The following is an 18,707-nucleotide window of genomic DNA, read 5'->3' on the forward strand; positions in this document are numbered from 1 at the left end:
ATGTTTCAAAACATAATATTTCATGATCGATGATCGCTGCTGCTAGAGTATATGGAGTCATCGGTAAATGTTAGCCCAGCCATTACATAAAATCGTCTGTGCGCTCGGCGTGCTTTATATCTCTATGTATCACCATTCACCGCTTGGCTGCATTTTCTTCGATAAATAGCCACATCAACTCATGAGCAAACCAATGATCGTGCTTGTTTTGCTTGTGCTTATGTTGTATGATGCCTGCTGACCTCTGCACCTGATTTCAGCTGTTAGTTGAGTGGATACTTTTATCAGCCATATCACCCAAAATAGATGCTAACATGATTTATAAACAGCTTTACGATCACTACTGGTATATGGTATTAAGCTCCTTATTTCACGAGTAATCGGCCGTTCAAGCATCCGGTGACGAGCACTGGTGTCAAGGGGTACTCCTCTGGGCAATTCTTGCGAACGAGGATGCCCGCTCAAGCACGAGGAGACTAATTTTGGAATGAAAGTCATTTATACTACTTATTCCACTTTAAACCGTAAAAACTAGAAAACTAGCTATTTATTCCAAGAATAAACTAGGTATTTTTGAAAAATGAGAGCTACTTTTTTTTTTTTTTACCTGTCCTGGAGTGAACTATTCCACTATGTAGAGTGTGATAGTTTATTCCAGCGAAAATGTAGGTAAGGGTATGTTTAGCATCGTTTTCCCTCTTTTCAATTTTTAAAATAAACATACTAAATCGAGATAAAAAAACATACTTGGCATATCTTTAGATATTTTTATCATTTCCAGAAATAATGCCGTTGTATTCTTCATTACAAAAAAGCTTCTTTTTAAAATAAAATCTCCCATCACTACTGTTTGACGGTTATATCCACTTACTACTCTAATGCAGATAGCCACATCGCCACCATTATTTACTTTATAATATAATTTTCACCACCATTATTGCTATTATTGCTGACTACCACCATCATCACTACTACCGCTACCACCATCACTACCACCACCACCACCACTATCACCATCACTATTACCGCCACTTCTATTATTAGCGTCAACCACCACCACCGCCACCACTACTTTGACTATCATTACCACCATTACGCAACCATCCGACCATCACCACCCGGAGCATTTTTTATTTCCTTTTATATTTACAAAATAAAAATAATTGATTACATCAAGTAATATTTATACTTTAATTTTTCTAAAAAATATATTTTTTTATTTGATAAAATAGAAAAAGTAGAAGTGTTGCTAAACAGAACCTAAGTAAATCAGTTCCATGTAGATGCTGGTCTGCACAATTCCAGAATGTTTTCAGCGCGGCTTGGTAATACCGTGGTTGGCCACCATCTGACGCACACGGCATGCGGCTTGGCAAAGCTTCAGGCAAATACCACCGTCGTGTGCTATCCAACTAGACTCTTGCAGAAGGTTCATCTCATCCACAGGACCACAAATACACCCAGCCCAGCACACAAGAAAAAAAAAAAAAAGGGAAGAAGATGAACAATTGATTTTTAATATTTCTTTCCTCTCTTTTTTACAAAAATCTATCACCAATGTAGATTATTTCTCAAAAATCAAAAGAAAAAAAAAAGCACAAAACATTCTGGCTATTCGTGCTTCCTGTACATTTTCTAAAAATGGATTTCCAGTGAGCGTGCTCCTCAAACTACCACGCATAGCGCTAGCATAGCTGATCATGGGCCGGGCTTGGGCATAAACAATATCAAATTTTGCATAGGCCTCGCCTAAAGCCTGATTAAAAATAAATAGAGTTTAGGCCCGAGGTCCAGCCCATGATCAGCTCGAAGCGCTAGCGATATTTACCGTTCCATTCCGAACTATCAAAAATGTTAATATGCACAGTGAAACTTGGCCCATATGAAGAGTAGAAACTAGTACGCCATCAAAACATGGCCACTTCACACCTATGTTTAAAACTAGGAGCGGGGATACCTTTGGGGGGATGAACATTTTGTTTTTCCACTTTGTAAGAGGACATCATAATTCATGGATGCCAATTGTGATAGATTCTGCAATAGAACATACCATGTCACTGGTTTAAGGCAGAAGCTTATGATAGTTTGCAATGATGCAGAGAGCAGTGAAAAATTAAAAAACCAATCAAGGACAAGTATTTGTAACCACTTATTTGATTTCCTTGATTAAGAATATCAGCGACTAATTTGTGAAAATCTTGCATGCTAAAACGATAAAATCTGAAGTGCAGTTGATGTCGGACATGCAATCAAAATGGAATTCTACAATGCAGGAAATGGGTTTACCTTGAAAGAGAAATTGATTGAAGAAAGATCCAGAGAAGTTTGGGAGTCAAACTCCTTTAGTTCGCCATATTCGTCCATCTGAACATGAGAGAACAGAAGGGTAGAAAGAGAGAGAGCCTGTTAGTTATACACTTTCAAGTTACAGCAATTTTCAGGAAAGGACGAAAGAAAGCACATTGGTATCAGGTAATAATTGAAACAAATAAAACAGGATCCTGAAGTTGCATCTGGACAAAAACAAATAAAAGCCAACCTGACTGTCAGCATGTTACCAAATTTAGAAGTTGAAATGCTGATAGTAAAGATGACAGAGAACCTAAAAATTGATGAGACTATCCTCAGGTCCTATCTCATAGTTTGATTACCAAAAATTGTGTGTCGCATATTTTGTTTGCACCAGTACCACGCTCTACCAACTACTGCCATGAATTGGAAGCATAAACTTAACACTCTTTGAGATACACGAGATGCATCAGTGAATAACCAATTTTGATATGCTCAACAGTGATAATTGCAACACATTTTATTTCATTTAAGACATGCTTAACTTTTACTACTAAGTGACATATTCCTATGGCTAGGAAGACTTTGAGAGAGCTCTTTAAAACATTTCTGAGTAGAGTTTCCAGAGTCAGATGATTTCTTTTCTATATAATATTTCCAAGAACAAGAATCACATAAAGCTTAAAGCATCTCATACTTTAGCTAACACTTTTTAAATAACTGAAAATACGAACAGCACATTTCCTCATTTTTCAATGCAAACTAGAAGTAGCAAAATCTGAACTGCACCAACCAACCCACCTGAAGCACCCAGAATACATGGGTTTGGGTGGGTTCATTGTAAAGCTGGGTCTGTGACCCGTCATCCCAAAATCATTCCAATAACAATTGTCAGGATTAGCTCCCTGAAACTGAGGGTGCAGCTCCCAAACCCAACATACTCGGTAGTTTTCTAATTTTCTCATGTAGTTTGGTTCACCAAAGAAAAGGTTATACAAAGCAATGGCTAGGACAAGCAACAGGGTTTCGAGAAGGGGTTGCATTTTATCTCATTTTTTTATTAATTAATTTATAACTGATATATATCCTAAATTTCTAGGTTTATTTGTGATTGTGATGATATATTGGAGGTTAAATTCGATTTTGTCATCAGTGATCTTTGCATACCATGTTTTGTTTTATTTTTTAGTCATATGTACGAACGACAAGAGAAAACATAAATGAATTGGTGGGTGGTTATGGATTATGTAAAATAAATCGGCTGAGTATTGCTTCACATTTCTGCCATGATTATAAATGGGTCAACTATAGGTTGAGAGTTTATTAGACCCGAACCAGGCTTGACTTGACCTGAACCCAGCCCAAGTTGACTCACCCTAATGCAAACACAAATTGACATCATATGTAAAATAAATTTATTATATTAAATTATTTTCTTCTGAATAGAGAGGAGCTGTAGGCAATGGGATATACAACGAGAAGATTGTCCACCTCCCCTAAATATCTGTAACCTTCCAAATCCTAGCGAAGGCAGGATTTGATCCTAGGTCATTTTTTTTTTGGTAAACCGGCATCTCACTACAGAGTATGAGTACGCCTCGAACAATCACAGTACAAAACGTGGGCTAAGCTCTATGGAATGGGGATAGTGCCCTCCCATAAAAAGGCTCCGGTATGATGTGCTGCAAAGGAGGCGACCTAGTCAGCCGCACTGTTCGCCTTCCGATGTACATGTGTGACCCCAAATGAGTCGAGACCCTCCAGAAGGTGGCATACATCCCAGACGAAAGGATGTAGATCTAGCCTAGTACGCCCACTCCTGATCCAGTCAATCACTATAGCCGAATCACCCTCCAAGAGTATCTACCGAACCCCTAGGTGCACTCTAGCATGAATGAGGCCCTCGCACGCCGCGCACAACTCCGCCACTGGGATCGACTCATTAAATATGCACCGTTCCCCTGCCGCAATCATCCGAAGGTCGTGGTCTCTGATCACAAAGCCCACAACACATCTACTGCCGCTCTCTGAAATGCTACCGTCAAAGTTCACTTTGAGAAAATCAGAGGTTGGGGGCTCCCAGGATATCATGGGTACCATCGCATGCCTGGTCGTTGCAAGAGCCAAAGGAGGGCCCCAGATGTCTCTGTCATCCCCAGGTAGAATCTCAGCTGCAGCACTCGCCAGCTCAGCTGCATTTGCAAGTGCTCTATCTACCACTGATCTCGGATAGAATCTTCTGCCCTCGTATATCCTTGCATTCCTGTCCAGCCATATGTGGTATGCCACGTAAGCCGACACAACTGCCCTCTGTGCCCATCCAGGTCTCTGTCTTGAGTCCCTCAACTGACTCAGGAATGTCTCTGTGGAAGTGAAAGTGTCAGTGAGTCAAAATAAGGCCCCAACCCTGAAGCGCCCGCGGGATGTGAACAGAACATGGCCGATGGTCTCCTCCCTCGGGCACCCCCCACAATCAACGGAGATCCGAACCCCTCTCCAAGCCAGGTCCCTCTGGTCGGTAGGATGCCCCATACCACTCTCCACAAGAAAAAGGCCACCCGTGGGTGGATCCATAGCCGCCAAATCCAACACCCCTCCAGACAGCGAGCTGGCCCCGAATCCACTAAAGCCTGAAGATCACTAGCTATGACTCTAGCCCTCCCTAGCCCTCCCTGACATGCTCCAGATCCTCCTAGGTCATTTGATACAGCTACCGAAGACTTAACAACTTGATAAGCTAGTACCTTCTATCTATTAAAATTTAGGATGCTTGTATATGGTATATTTGTCTCATCTCTCATTAGCATATAAATTGGGCCCATATACAAGTCGTTTTGTACATTCATTTAATTCTATTTTTGCTTTGCATACATCAACAACTGTGAGTTTGCCTAATTTAAGGAAATCTTGCATTTGAAATTGTTCCTTTTTCGATATTTATCTTTCTGAGGAATTATTCCTTTTGATGAAAGATATTGCTACTAAGTCTTCCACTTTGGCCTTTTGGTTGATTATACATTCCATAAGATGCAAACAATTCCTCGTACTAAACCTTGCATTTGATCTAATCATATATAGATCCTTTCCAAGTCTGGGAGAACATCAAGGGCTTGCACAAATTTCAACAATAATTAATAAGGCATGTTAGCTTCTACAACCACTGCTCTTTCAAGACTCATGGCAAGTGTTTTATATCCTAAACAAAATACTAGACCAAAATTACACAACATTGATTTTGGGATGTGTTTCCAATGATACAAGTTAAATTAGCATTAATAGATCATTTTCTGATCCATGAAGTCGAACTTGAATACATGGGATAAAGCACTAAGGTTTTTATATGGTTGTGTAACTTGTGTTAATAAACATGTATGGTACACTAATGATAATAAACCATGTCGTAGATATGAATATTAAGCTGAAATGAAGATGGATAAATTGGCATAAATCATATGAAAAAAAAGAAAAGAAAATCACAATGGGCATCCTTCTGCTATGATTGGTCACCAATAAAATAAGGTGTGATATAATGATAAAAACAAGAATACCAAATATGAATAAAAAATGATTAGGGCAATCAACATGATCAATCTCTTCATAATGCTTGTTAGCACCAAGATATTTAATCAAAAAGCCCCTTCCCATCTTGGATTGACTTTGAAAATTCGTAAGTTAAAAACTCAGGAAGTATATCTGTTACAACAAAACTTTGTCCATACTCTTCTCGATATAGATTATGTATTATCACCTTTGACCACTATCTTATTAACTGAGACCATGGAATGCCGTACCGGCCCGTACCGGCCGGTACGTATCGGTCCGGTCCTAGACCGGTACCGGAACCACAAGAAAACCAGTATCTCCGGTTTTCTTGTGCGAACCGGCCGGTACGGAGCCCGTACCGGTCGGTACCGGCCGGTTCGCACCGGTACGATTTTTTTTTTTATGAACCACAGCACGAGGCGCTGTGGTTTTTCGCTCGCAGTACCGGCCGGTACTGTACCGATACCGGCCGGTACGTACCGGACCGGACCGGTACCGTACCTGTCCGGCCCGCCACCGGTACGCCGACCGGTACCGGTACGGCGGACCTTGACTGAGACTTTAACCATGATCATAATATTTAAACCATATCCCCAAATCTCACAACTTCTACCCATATTCCTTTAAATTTCCATCGTGGACATGGTTTAGTCTATATTGTCCATTTGGACGAAAGATAGACCTATTACTACGATGACACAATGTCTAGGAAGGACAAGCTCTTTTATGAGAGACCATCAACTTAGTTGAACCAACTCACACTGAACCCAAGTTTTGCCTCTCATCCTCCACTTCATCCTCCATCCAACCCCTCTCTATCAGATCAGCAATGATGACCGGGGAAGGTGGAGTAAATGAGGGTCGGAACCCCGCTTGCCGTAAAGCATTTCTTGAAAAAATCGATCCATCTTGGCTGAACTAGCTTGCAACGAAACCATAGTTGCTTTAAAGCATTTTCTTTTTCCGCATCATCTTCCTCTATCAATCCCCTCTCCTTAGGATTAGCAACGCTGATCGGAGAGAGGGTGGTTGTTAAATCCCTCCCAGCGTCAAACTAAAGATAAAATTAAAATGGTGTACATCTATACTGACGCTCGTCTTTGATCAAGGTGATGGGTCAGCTCCGCTGGAGAGATGATGGTAGTCGCTAGAAGTTTGCAAAGAAATTGCCAATGGAACAGAGGGCATACTAAATGAATGGAGCAGAGGGGTGTGCACTGGAGCATAGACCTAGGGAAATGAAGACAGATGCTATGAGTGGCGCACAAACCACCACCTAATCTACCCTCCCCTATCATTATCGCTGATCCAAGGGGAAGGGGTTGGATGGAGAAGACATTGGAGAAGGCGAGGTGGAGAAGTGAACATGGGTTCACCATGAGCCCATTCAACTGCATTGGTGGTTTCTCATAAAAGATCTTTTCCCTCCTAAGATACATGTCACCTTGGTATAGGTCCTTAGCTTTCCTGAGCAAGCTAGGATAATGCGAACTAAATTGCATCCCTTTGTCTCCTCTTCGTATATCATTTGACAAAAATTTGAGTACCTCTTCTTATTGGAGCCTCCTCATGTCTTTATTGTATGCATGTTATATGTTAATTGGTTCTTTACTACTTCATCATAAACTGGTGAAACTTCAACAACCCCTCAAATACACTTATTTCTAGCTATCTTAGTCTTCATCCATCTCAACATTTTAATTTTTTTACAATCAACTCATTTTCTTGAACTCTTTATCTCAAAAAGTTCTTGGTTTTACAACTACGCTAATCTTGTTGTTGTTTGATTTAATTTTTCACTTAAATAACCAGGTATCAATTAAAAATAATGACACTCCAAACACCTCTCCACTTCACCCATCCAATTCTAGTTCTAATACCTACTATCTTCATACATTTCGCCATTCTTTCCTATAATAGATCCAATTTAATGAAACTAAATCACTAGCTTTATCTCTTTGTCCATCAATTCTAATTGGGGCCTCATCTTGATTTATGTCTTTGCTGAAATTGCATTCTATATACCTTGTTTTCGTTTTAATCTTTTTTAAGCCCTTAGTCTCTAAGGCTTCCCTCTATTTATTTGGACTAGCATTCAATCTTGTCCTCATCCAATGAACCACTAACAAATCAAAGAATGAATCATCAGTATATATCATCTACAAGTGGTTCACACCTTAGTATGCACTCCTGATTATTAATAGTAAGTTCATAGATGACTGGTGTAAAAAAGACACAGGCTTAGTGCTGAACTTTCTTGGAAGACCAGAATGACTAGAAGTACACTTGTCAAACTACTAATCTAGTGGTACTAATTTGAGTTATATGCAATGAATAACTAAACATTTCAAATATACCTCGTTGAACTAATTAAACCAAACTATTGGTAACTGTTGCAAGCAGTAAAATTAAATAGCTTTCATCAATATGCTTAACCTCTCCTGTATAGTAGTACTTCAAGAGTTCTAGTTCTTGAAGCTTTCCAATCAAGTAGACAATAGAGACCAACATTGGAAGTAGCAGCCATTGGGCTTGAATGTAGGAGAGCAATTTAAGGTAGTGTGGCCATCCTCACTATAAGCAAGAGTTAACCCTGACAAGCAGGAGATCTTAGATTTACGTTATAGTCTTAAAAAAGAGGAAAGTTCAGCGTGATGGAAATAGTGAGAAAAGGGTCAAGATTCAAAAGGAGCAAAGAGGAAGGAATCAGCCGATTGGAAATAAACATAATAGGTTTGGTGGTTTGTCTATATATTGTTCAAGGAACCAGAATTTCAGTTTGCGCTGCAAGGACAAAAGCAGATTGAGGAATCACAAGTTTATCATCACTTCACAAATCACAAGTATTACAAATGTTGTAAAAGAAAAGGATAACATGGTAACATCAGAGACTATTCTCTAATCAATATCTAATTTTAAGAAACATTGGAAAAAAGTACTTATCTCCAAATAGTTAATCAATCTAAGTAAATTACAAAAGATGTCATGACTAACACAAATTATCAGATTTTGTTTAAAATTGAGCTGAAGAGGCATACTTACATTTGTTTCAGGGCCAGTTTCTGGGCTAGACATAGTTTCACCAGAGGTGCAATCACTGGAGTCTCTGTTGACTGGAATCAGGCAAGAATTTTGCGAATATCGTGACATGAAATAGCTTGTATCATCTGCACTATCAGGATTTGGAATGAAGGCAGCCTACAGATGATAATCGGTAGCTATGAGATCATAGTAAGAAGAAAATGAGTATAAGATTTGAGCATACTATTCTTTCTTATATACAAAAAAAAAAAAAAAAACAAATCAAGACACACCAAGAGTACCCTATGGTGCACAATATAATTAGTAACTCATAACATTTAATATCTTAGAAGTGGAATAGCAATTGAAGTGCAGGCATAACTGCTAGGAGAATTAAAGACAAGGCTTATCAAACCGACCATCTTAATAGAAGTATCAACAAAGACAACCAAACACCTAGTGCATTTCTAAAAGCATATGGCACAAATATTTACATTTCTTCCATGTAGCTTAAAATCCAATTGAGCCATCAAAGTAGTGAGCTCATGTATGAGAAAACAAGCCCTTGAAATTATAAATAGAAAACATGAGCACGTGCATTTACATTTTCATTATATAAATCAGGCAAGTCTACAAAAGAATTGATGGTGGGAGTCAAATGCCCAACACTATACTTGGTAGGGCTGCAAATAGGCCAAGTTGGGACCAGGGCAAGCATGAGACCAACCCAACCTGGTTTATTTCAGTTGATGATTTGCAATCCGAACCCAATCCATTACCCAACTAGGGTAGATAAGGTTGGTCCGCAAAAAATCACTCAATAGTGTACTAATCTATTGAGTATAAATATCAAATATCACCCAATCAAACACTATTTAACCAGACAAATTTATAAGAGTATAGACTTAATTAAATATGCTTATTCAGTAGCACAAGAGGATAAAAGTAATAGTCCATCTAAGCATGAAAATACTCATCTAGGCATATATCATTCTATGTCAGTTATCAACCCATCTAAACAAGGAAAAGAACATCTAAGCATATCATGTTCTATTTCATTTTAATAGTCTATCCAAGAAAGAAAAAAAAATATTTCATTATTTTTTTAATATTTTATTTATTTCTGAGAAAAAAAAAGAAGAGTAAACAGCTAAGCTCGGAAATAAAAATTGCCAACATATAATATTTCTAATTAGTAAAAAAAAATCAAAGAAAAAGATAACAAAGGAAACATCAAAAATATTTACTTCTTAAACAAAAAGAAAAAGTTTTGGTCAATTGCAGCTGAATTTTTCGTATGTGACTGAAAATGCTGCATTGGCCAAAAATGTTGATATGGGCCAAAACCAGCTGAAACCAACCAAAACTGACAAAACCAAAAAATTCAGCCAATTTCAGAAGGCATCGGCTAAAGCCAATCATTTATTGTCAAAATACATTGGTTTCAACCAAAACTTAAAACATTGCTTCTGACTCTTTGGACATGGCCCTCTAAAAACATGATGATTCATTCATGCAAGATCCATCTTTATTAATTCTATTCGTCCTTTTCACCCGAAATCTCTTCAAACAGATGAATGATAGTCTGCTATTTTTGCTTGCAGTTTCTAATAAGAAAGTTCCATTTAATTTGTTAAGTCAAATTAATAGTCAGTCTGATTTTTTTCCTTCATACTTTCAGCCAAGTTAATGAAGCACTAATTTTTTAGCAACCAAATGGTAGTGCACTACATTTGCACAGTTAAATATGAACCTATATACTATATATTAAAATCATTGGGACACAAACTAAATAAATCTACTTCTGATGCATAAAATCTGTTTGACATTCATCTCAAAGAACTATTCATGCATACCTTTTGTGAGGAAAAATTGTCCCAGTTAATCTCCTTGAAGAAAGGATGAGCTTTTACCTGTAAATTGAATTCAACCATTAAAAAAAGGAAAGATTGCAAAATCAATACAAATTCAATGCTCTCGAGTTTCTAAAGGAAGGGGAGTTAATAGGAGTTCTTTGAAAAAAATACAAGTACACATATATCAGGTACAACCTCTGATGCCCCATTAGCACCAAGCCGCAAATCTGGATCTTGAACAAGTAACCTGCAGAAAATGGAATGGACAAATTACAGTTAGTTATTCAATCAATATCCCCTAAGAAAACAATATTCATACATCCTTACCATGTCTAACAATTAGAAGGTCCTAATTAAAGGTAAAGTACTTTGAGGCAAATGACATGTTCGATGAAATGATTTTTTTTTTCTTGTCTATCTTTTATTTCTGGATAACGACACATAAGATATGGGATTTGCATATAACCCCTCTCTTTATAGATCAAATGCATATAAAGACCTTTTTTTAAATCTGCAAATCAATTTCTTTTCCAAGAGATTTCCCAGTAGGACCTCAACTTTCCATCAGCCATAGTGGAATATTTAGTAATTCTTTTCCTATCGCATCCCTCACTCATCCCCTTGGAGCTATTATCTAATAAGCCAATCCAGCTTCTCAACAGTCAACATCAAATTCGAGTTCTCTGCTAGAATCATTTTAAGAATTAACATCTTGATTCTATGTTGAATTCAAAGATTCCAGAGTTGAGGGGTGGTGTAACTCATTAACTTGAAGTCCCAAAGAACCAAGTGAAAGGAGAAACGAGAAAAGCACTAACTTATTCATTACATCTAATGAAATATTAAATTGGAATCTTATTGGGAAAATTCTAGAATAATAGCATCTTGATCTGCGAATATTTAAAAGAGGGATCTTTATATGCAACTAGTCTGTAATGAGAGTGGTTATATGGAGAAAAAACTTAATATAACTAATGTATGAAATTATACTTATGCTCTTGTTTGCTAATGCTCGAAAGACTAATTCAATAATCTAATGGAACCAGTCCCTCTGTCTCTCTCTGTGTGTGGAGTTGACTATACACTTCTTATTAAATCTTTGCTAAAGGGCTTAACAACTTGATGGCTATTAGTGGACAACAAAGTTTGTCTGCAAGAAGGTTGTCATTGTAAATTGACCGGATATTGGACATGGGCCTATTTACAAGCTAAATTAGGTACCAACCTTGATGCCCACATATGGCCAAACAATTTTAACACTACTACCAATGAAATGATGAGAAACGTGCTGCCCAAGCCTCTACTTCTCACTATCTCCCCCAATATACACATGCATGCATGCATTTATCTAGCAGCGAATTCCCATCTTACATGCAATAACTAAAAGTTCGCCAGTAAGCATTACAAGCATATTGGCATATTGGAGTTAGTATATCAGTTAATAACCAAATATACATAATACTTGAGTGTTCTTCAAATAAAGGGCATTGAAAAATTCTCCAAGGGGTTGTTTTTCCTTGGGTAATTTAAATGGGACCTAAAAGCAAGACCATTTGTAGGAAATCAACAAGTTGCCAAAACAACAATAAATCATTTACAAGAGTAGGTTTCTAAAGAGAAAATATTTGATCCTTCCCCCAAAGCAATCCATAGAAAATAGCTGTATTGGGGGTTAAAAATAGTGCTAGAGATGAAGGATGAATGTGGTTTAGGGCTGAAAACGGATCGGATACAGATCAGATATCATCATATCAATATCCATATCTTTTTTTTTTGGCGAATATGAATACTGATACAGATTAATGGTACCCATAATTATGTTAAATGGGTATAGATATGAATTGAATACTGAAAGTGCTAATATAAATATAAGTAAGTCGGATTGTTATGATCACCAAATCAAAGATATTACTCAATGAAAGGTAAATTAAGTCAATAACATGTTAATATGGTCCCTTGTTTCCATTAATTCATAAGTCATAAGATTTAATAGAATTACAAACAGAACTAGTAATTTGCATACGGTTCAGATAGATGTCAATTCATGTCTATATCCATTTTTTTTTGGTGGATATGGACACGAAAAAGAATATTAGTCGGATGCTCATATTCGCATCCATATCCAAATAAAGTCATATACAAAAATGGATCCTGACGGATATTATCTGGTACACTTTCGCTCCTAATGTGGTTCGTTCGAAGATGCAATTCATATCACTATTACATCCAAAAATTCATTTGAAAACTAGTAGTATTAGTACGTTCTATCCTTTGAATTGTTGATTAGAACTTGCTTAGATGATTATCCTAGTTTAATCCAGACATAAACAGGGATTGCAAATAAAATTCAGTGAGTTAGGTGTGTAATGTGGAAGTTTAACATTTCAATATAAAATAATAGTAGACAACATAGAAGGATTATACTGACATTATATTAATATGTGGCTATGTTAGCAGCACGGTAGATTCAACTTAGTAGCCAAGAAGCACAATTCACTTTTAAAGCTATAGAAGTTTCTATTAAGGCACCCGTCTATATATGAAATAAAAACTGAGAAACATACTGAGGACATTCTCCCATTAATAGACCCAACCACTGTCATATTTAAATCTCTTCGCTTCACTGAGACAATATTTTTGGTACAATGACTGCAAAATTAAGGGATATATATGCAACGACAGCCATAGCCATATCTTTACTTGGCCTTATTCTAGGATCCTCACCTAATCAGATATTCCTGATTTGTTAAGCTTACACTAGCTGTTCTTACATGGTCCCATCCAAATAACTTGAGACTTAATTTTGTGCTCTATTTCGTTTTTGTGCCATTCAAACTTATTCCCAAGGTTGTTTAAAAGGCAGCTTTTACATGATTTTCCAATAATCATCTTCTAAAAGTGCTCCTTCCTTGCTCTTGTATTCAAAATCCAATCCCCTATCTGCCCCACTTCCTTCAGGTAATACCATATCAAGCAAGTTCTAATTGGAGTTGATATATGTTCTATCTGTGTAAGTTAACCTTGATTTCAGTCTGCACAATAAGACCCCATTTAATGTAAGCCCCCCATGAATAATCATCATAAATCTTTTAGAAAAAAATGTTGGAATAGGAAATATTAGTAAACTGTGAGGAAACTGTTGGATAAGGTAGATTTGATAAAGGATTCTCCCGGTCATAAGGTTGCTCTCAAACTGGCAGAAGAACAATCTGGCCTTGTCTTTTAGTTGTTTTTTTTTTCTTATCAATTTTATTTTTTTTTTATGTCTGATTGTTGGAAACTGCAATTGTTTGTTTTAACCTTGGACTACAGCTTGTCTGCTTTTGAGGTGTAAAAAAAAGTCTTAACAATGTGATTGAACAAGAATAACTAATCTTCCTTATTAGAAGTTGCAGACAAAAACTTATGGTATGATTCAATTTCACAAGAATATAATTCTTCGAAAATGTGTGTGCAGGATAGTGGATATTCTTCTTGGGTCAGAAGCAGCATATTTAGATTCAAATTTAATACTTTATATAGATAGAAGCTGAGGGCATAAGTTATAACTTGCTGGCATTTCAGTAGGCCACTCTCAGGAGGATCTTGAATGGAATATTCAGCGATAATGCATAAAATTGGTTACAGAGAGCAAAGTTGAAAACCCTCAATCATGACCTAATGGACATCCAACCATCATTTCCAGTATGATGCCTATATTTAGGCATAGAGAACTCCTATTTAAATTACCCTTTAATACAAAAGGTGAATAAACTATCAGTAAATTTTCTACATGATTAACATACATGAATACTCGAACATCGTGTCAGTTAATTGTGATGACATCCATATTTGACAAAACAAGCTTATGTTGGTAGTGTTTCTTATCTTCTCGTAGTCCCTAAATTTTATTTCCCTTTTCTTCTTGATGTTCTTTTGAAAGTGTGTCTGTATTATTTAAAAGGGTATTTTGCATGTATACCCTCTTAACTATTCAAATTTGTGTGAATACCCAACAAAGTTGCTATTTGCATGTATTCCCTTATGAATAATTCTTTTTGCATATCTACCCATTGAGAATATTTTAAATTTTATGCGGCTCATTTCTTAATAGTGTTAGATGGCATGGGTACATAGGCCAAAAAAAAGGACAACTTTGCAAGTGTTTTATAAGGACAACTTTGCAAAGGTAGTCATGCAAATTCAAACATTTAGGAGGGTATACACGCAAAAAAAGAATATTTAAAAATAATTCCATTGAAAAGTCAATCTTATAATGCATTAAATTGGGCTGTCATAAAGCTCAAATCCTTTTCTTCCAATCGCAGACTAAGCTCAAATCCTTTCCTTATAAGGATTCAGCATTTCACATCCCAGATTGTATTATCGACTTTTCATATTCCCCTCTAGATTCCATTTCTTCAACTAAATCTTGTCTACAATGGAAACTCAGCCAATTAACAAATGGCTTCTTCTTTGGAGAAACGGAGTAGCATATTAACTCTCTTTCATCTATTTTTCTTTCCTATCTTAGTCGTTTAATCCTTTCATCTTCTCCAACTGCAAACCAATTACACCATTCAATATCAATTAACTTTTGAATTTTAATTTTTTGATTTTTAGAATTGTTAAATTTAAAATATCCCATCCCAATTAAGGGCGGCAATTTTTGACCGTACCTGGCCAATCCAACCAAGATAAGGAGATTTGGATTTGGCATAAATAGATTCGGGTTATAAATGGATTGACCCAAATTACCCACTTATTAAATGGGTCGAATTCATTTTTAGAGTCTCCACCTATTCAACTTGTTTCAAGCTATTTAATAATTGCATTGGGTTAACATGGTTATAACCTGAATTTTTTAGGACCAATTTAACTAGTTATCACAGACCTGACTCAATCTGGTGTTTTTATTAAACAGGTTACATGTGTTGGATTGAGTTGCCCAATTAATAAACAAGTCAAGTTCAGTTTTGGATTTCTGACCTATTGGCTCAGGTTAGGTTAACAGGTTTTCCAGACCCTGGCCTGACCCAACACATCGCCCCCCCCCCCCCCCCCCCTAAATACTAAAATGGTAATATTATTCATTCACTACAATTTATATAATCTTTATATAATATAACATTACGTAAAACTTTGTGTTCATAAATTTGATATTCACAACTTTTTCTTCAAATGTGCATTGCATGCCCAACAAGTAGCATAAAATATTGAAAACTGCAGGCTACGGTTAACCAACCAGAAAGTTAGAAAACCAAAAAAAATGCTGACAAACCTGTCAATCAAGTCTTTGGCTTCATATGACATGTCATCAGGAACATGAGGCCAGGGAATTTTCCTGTTTAAGATGTTCTGAAAGATCATCTGTATACACAAAACAATAAAATATTTTGTAAAATGCAGCTCTCCATCCTGGCTGATTTTGTACAAAACATACTTAGAAACTACTTTATACAGAAATTGTAATCCAATAAAATAAACTCCAATACCAATCTTCACAAGTCATACATACACTGAATTGGTAATGAAACTGAAGTCAAAAAGAACATTGCCATGTTAATAGTTTGCACTTTTTGAGTTTAGAAGTTGGGTTGGGTTGCATAGTTCCATCAGTGAGAGACCAGTTTTCATACTTTCAATTTTCTTCTAATTATTCCTGTTTATGAAATTTGACTAGGCCCTGTTCTTTAATAATTAACAGTTTGATAAAGGTGAGATGTTAGAATACATATCCTTAAATCCACCACAGGCAAATAAGTACATGCATGCCATTGACAAGGTCAGGCATTCAAGTGACATAATCAACTATCACAAGCCATGGTCAGGCGAGGATTTTCATGGTTAGCTATATGTGTTTATTATCAACCTTGATCGGCAATTGCAAACACAGTGCTAAATGTATAAACATGGTTACTTCAAAAATCTTGTATGATTTGAAACTAGTTTACCATAGGCTACTTCCTGTAAAAATGGCACTTCCATGAGTTAAATGACATGTACATCCATATGCCCAAAAGTAGACCAGTTACATGCCTTTCATGATTTCCAGTTTCACTTCCATTAACAAAAAGATGCTGAGGCAAAAGCTTATATTCATGCATCGAACAACCACTTAATTCCCACTAGTTATTTACTAAACAATCCACTTTCATGCATAAGATAATCTCAAACCCCAAGCCTCTTGCCATGATCTTAACCATGGTTAATATGACTAGTACCGTACCGTTCTAGCATGAAACCGGAACTAATATGGGGGTCAGGATGCCGAAACAGATATATTGGTACCATCATGGAATGCCGTACCGGCCTGTACCAGCCGGTACGGGCCGGTACATACCGGTTCGGTCCTAGACCGGTACCGGAACCACAAGAAAACCGGTATCTTCCGGTTCTTTTAGCCGAACCGGCCGGTACGAAGCCCGTACCGGCCGGTACCGCTTGGTACCGGCCTCGTATCGGTGCGAACCGGTTCGCACGGGATGATTTTTTTTTTTAATGAACCACAGCACGAGGCGCTGTGGTTTTTGAAACCACCACGTGGCGCGTGGTTTCGCCATGCGGTGGTTTCAGAAACCACGCGCCGCGCGTGGTTTCCCAAAGAAGTGGCCACAGGCCACTTCTTTCAAAAAAAAAAAAAAGCTGTGGCCGACAAGGAAGAAGTGGCCTCCGGCCACTTCTTTCTTTCAGGAAACAAAGAAGCGGCCGAGAGGCTGCTTCTTTGTTGTCAAATCAAAAAAAGAAGTGGCCTCTAGGCCACTTCTTTTTTGTTTCTTTTTTTGTTTTGATAACACAAAAACCGAAGTGGCCTCTCGGCCGAGAGGCCTGTCGCCCTGTCTGCACCTCGCCTTCCTCCTCACTCGTTCAGTTATAAAAACCGAACGAGAGGCTCTATCCAGAGTAACTCAAATCCAGAAGTGTTTCAGAGAGATTGGCTTGTCCAAAGTAACTCAAATTCAGTGAGCCTCTGAAGAGTAATCAGAGACGAAAAGATTTGAGAGATAGCCCACAAATTGAGGAGGAGGTCCTGCCCAAAAAATCCAGCGGAGACTATTTAAGGTGCGGTTTTTTGTCCTTATAACCTGGCGCGAGAGCGTGAGCGAGAGATCCGACAGTTCTTATAACCTGGCGCGCGTTCCTTCTGATTGGGTTGATTTGCCTCCTCCTGATTATACTTATGATCCGGATATCTACGCCAGGTTATAAGGACAAAAAAACCGCACCTTAAATATTCTCCGTTGGATTTTTTGGGCAGGACCTCCTCCTTAATTTGTGGGCTATCTTTCAAATCTTTCCGTCTCTGATTTACTCTTTAGAGGCTCACTGAATTTGAGTTACTCTGGACAAGCCAATCTCTCTGAAACACTTCTGAATTTGAGTTACTCTGGACAGAGCCTCTCGTTCGGTTTTTATAACCGAACGAGTGAGGAGGAAGGCGAGGTGCAGATAGGGCGACAGGCCTCTCGGCCGAGAGGCCACTTCGGTTTTTGTGTTGTCAAATCAAAAAAAGAAGTGGCCTCTCGACCACTTCTTTTTTTAAAAAAAAAACAACAAAAAAGAAGTGAGGCCACTTCTTTTTTTGATTTGACAACAAAGAAGTGGCCTCTCGGCCACTTCTTTGTTTCTTGAAAGAAAGAAGTGGCCGGAGGCCACTTCTTTGGAAAACCACGCGCGGCGCGTGCTTTCTCGCGGTGGTTTCAAAAACCACAGCGCCTCGCGCTGTGGTTCATTAAAAAAAATCATACCGGTGGGAACCGGCCGGTTCGCACCGGTACGAGGCCGGTACCAAACGGTACCGGCCAGTACCGACCGGTTTGGCTAAAAGAACCGGATTTCTTGTGGTTCCGGTACCGATCTAGGACCGGGCCGGTACATACCGACTCGTACCGGCCGGTACGGCATTCCATGCGGCGGACCTTGGGTACCATACTAGCCCTACCAATCTATGCCGGTCTGTACTGTGCATACTGGCATACCATAAGCTGTATCAATCAACACTAATGGTTTTTCATTTTT

At 37.9% G+C, this 18,707-nt stretch overlaps 1 protein-coding gene across 3 annotated transcripts in view; it reads right to left on the reverse strand.

Annotated features, from left to right (window-relative positions):
* Positions 1 to 58: 58 nt before the first annotated feature.
* The window catches only part of LOC103721249 (Protein kinase superfamily protein), a 30,856-nt gene continuing 12,207 nt past the window's right edge, over positions 59 to 18,707 (reverse strand). The window contains exons 13-19 of one of the 3 annotated variants that reach the window (XM_088716743.2): positions 15,970 to 16,058; positions 10,905 to 10,956; positions 10,710 to 10,766; positions 8,875 to 9,030; positions 2,287 to 2,364; positions 1,958 to 2,034; positions 59 to 250 (exon numbers count right to left, since the gene is read on the reverse strand). In XM_088716743.2, the coding sequence (XP_088572869.1) occupies positions 175 to 250; positions 1,958 to 2,034; positions 2,287 to 2,364; positions 8,875 to 9,030; positions 10,710 to 10,766; positions 10,905 to 10,956; positions 15,970 to 16,058 (585 nt within the window). In that variant the 3' untranslated portion in view covers positions 59 to 174. Of the gene's footprint in view, positions 261 to 1,501; positions 2,035 to 2,286; positions 2,365 to 8,874; positions 9,031 to 10,709; positions 10,767 to 10,904; positions 10,957 to 15,969; positions 16,059 to 18,707 lie in introns of those variants that run through there. The other 2 variants (XM_088716744.2, XM_008811373.6) reach the window with 2 other exon arrangements.

The sequence above is a fragment of the Phoenix dactylifera genome, chromosome 2 (assembly GCF_051530095.1).
Source record: "Phoenix dactylifera cultivar Ajwa chromosome 2, Ajwa_hap1_PhDact_Kaust_v1.1, whole genome shotgun sequence".
Taxonomy (NCBI): domain Eukaryota; kingdom Viridiplantae; phylum Streptophyta; class Magnoliopsida; order Arecales; family Arecaceae; genus Phoenix; species Phoenix dactylifera.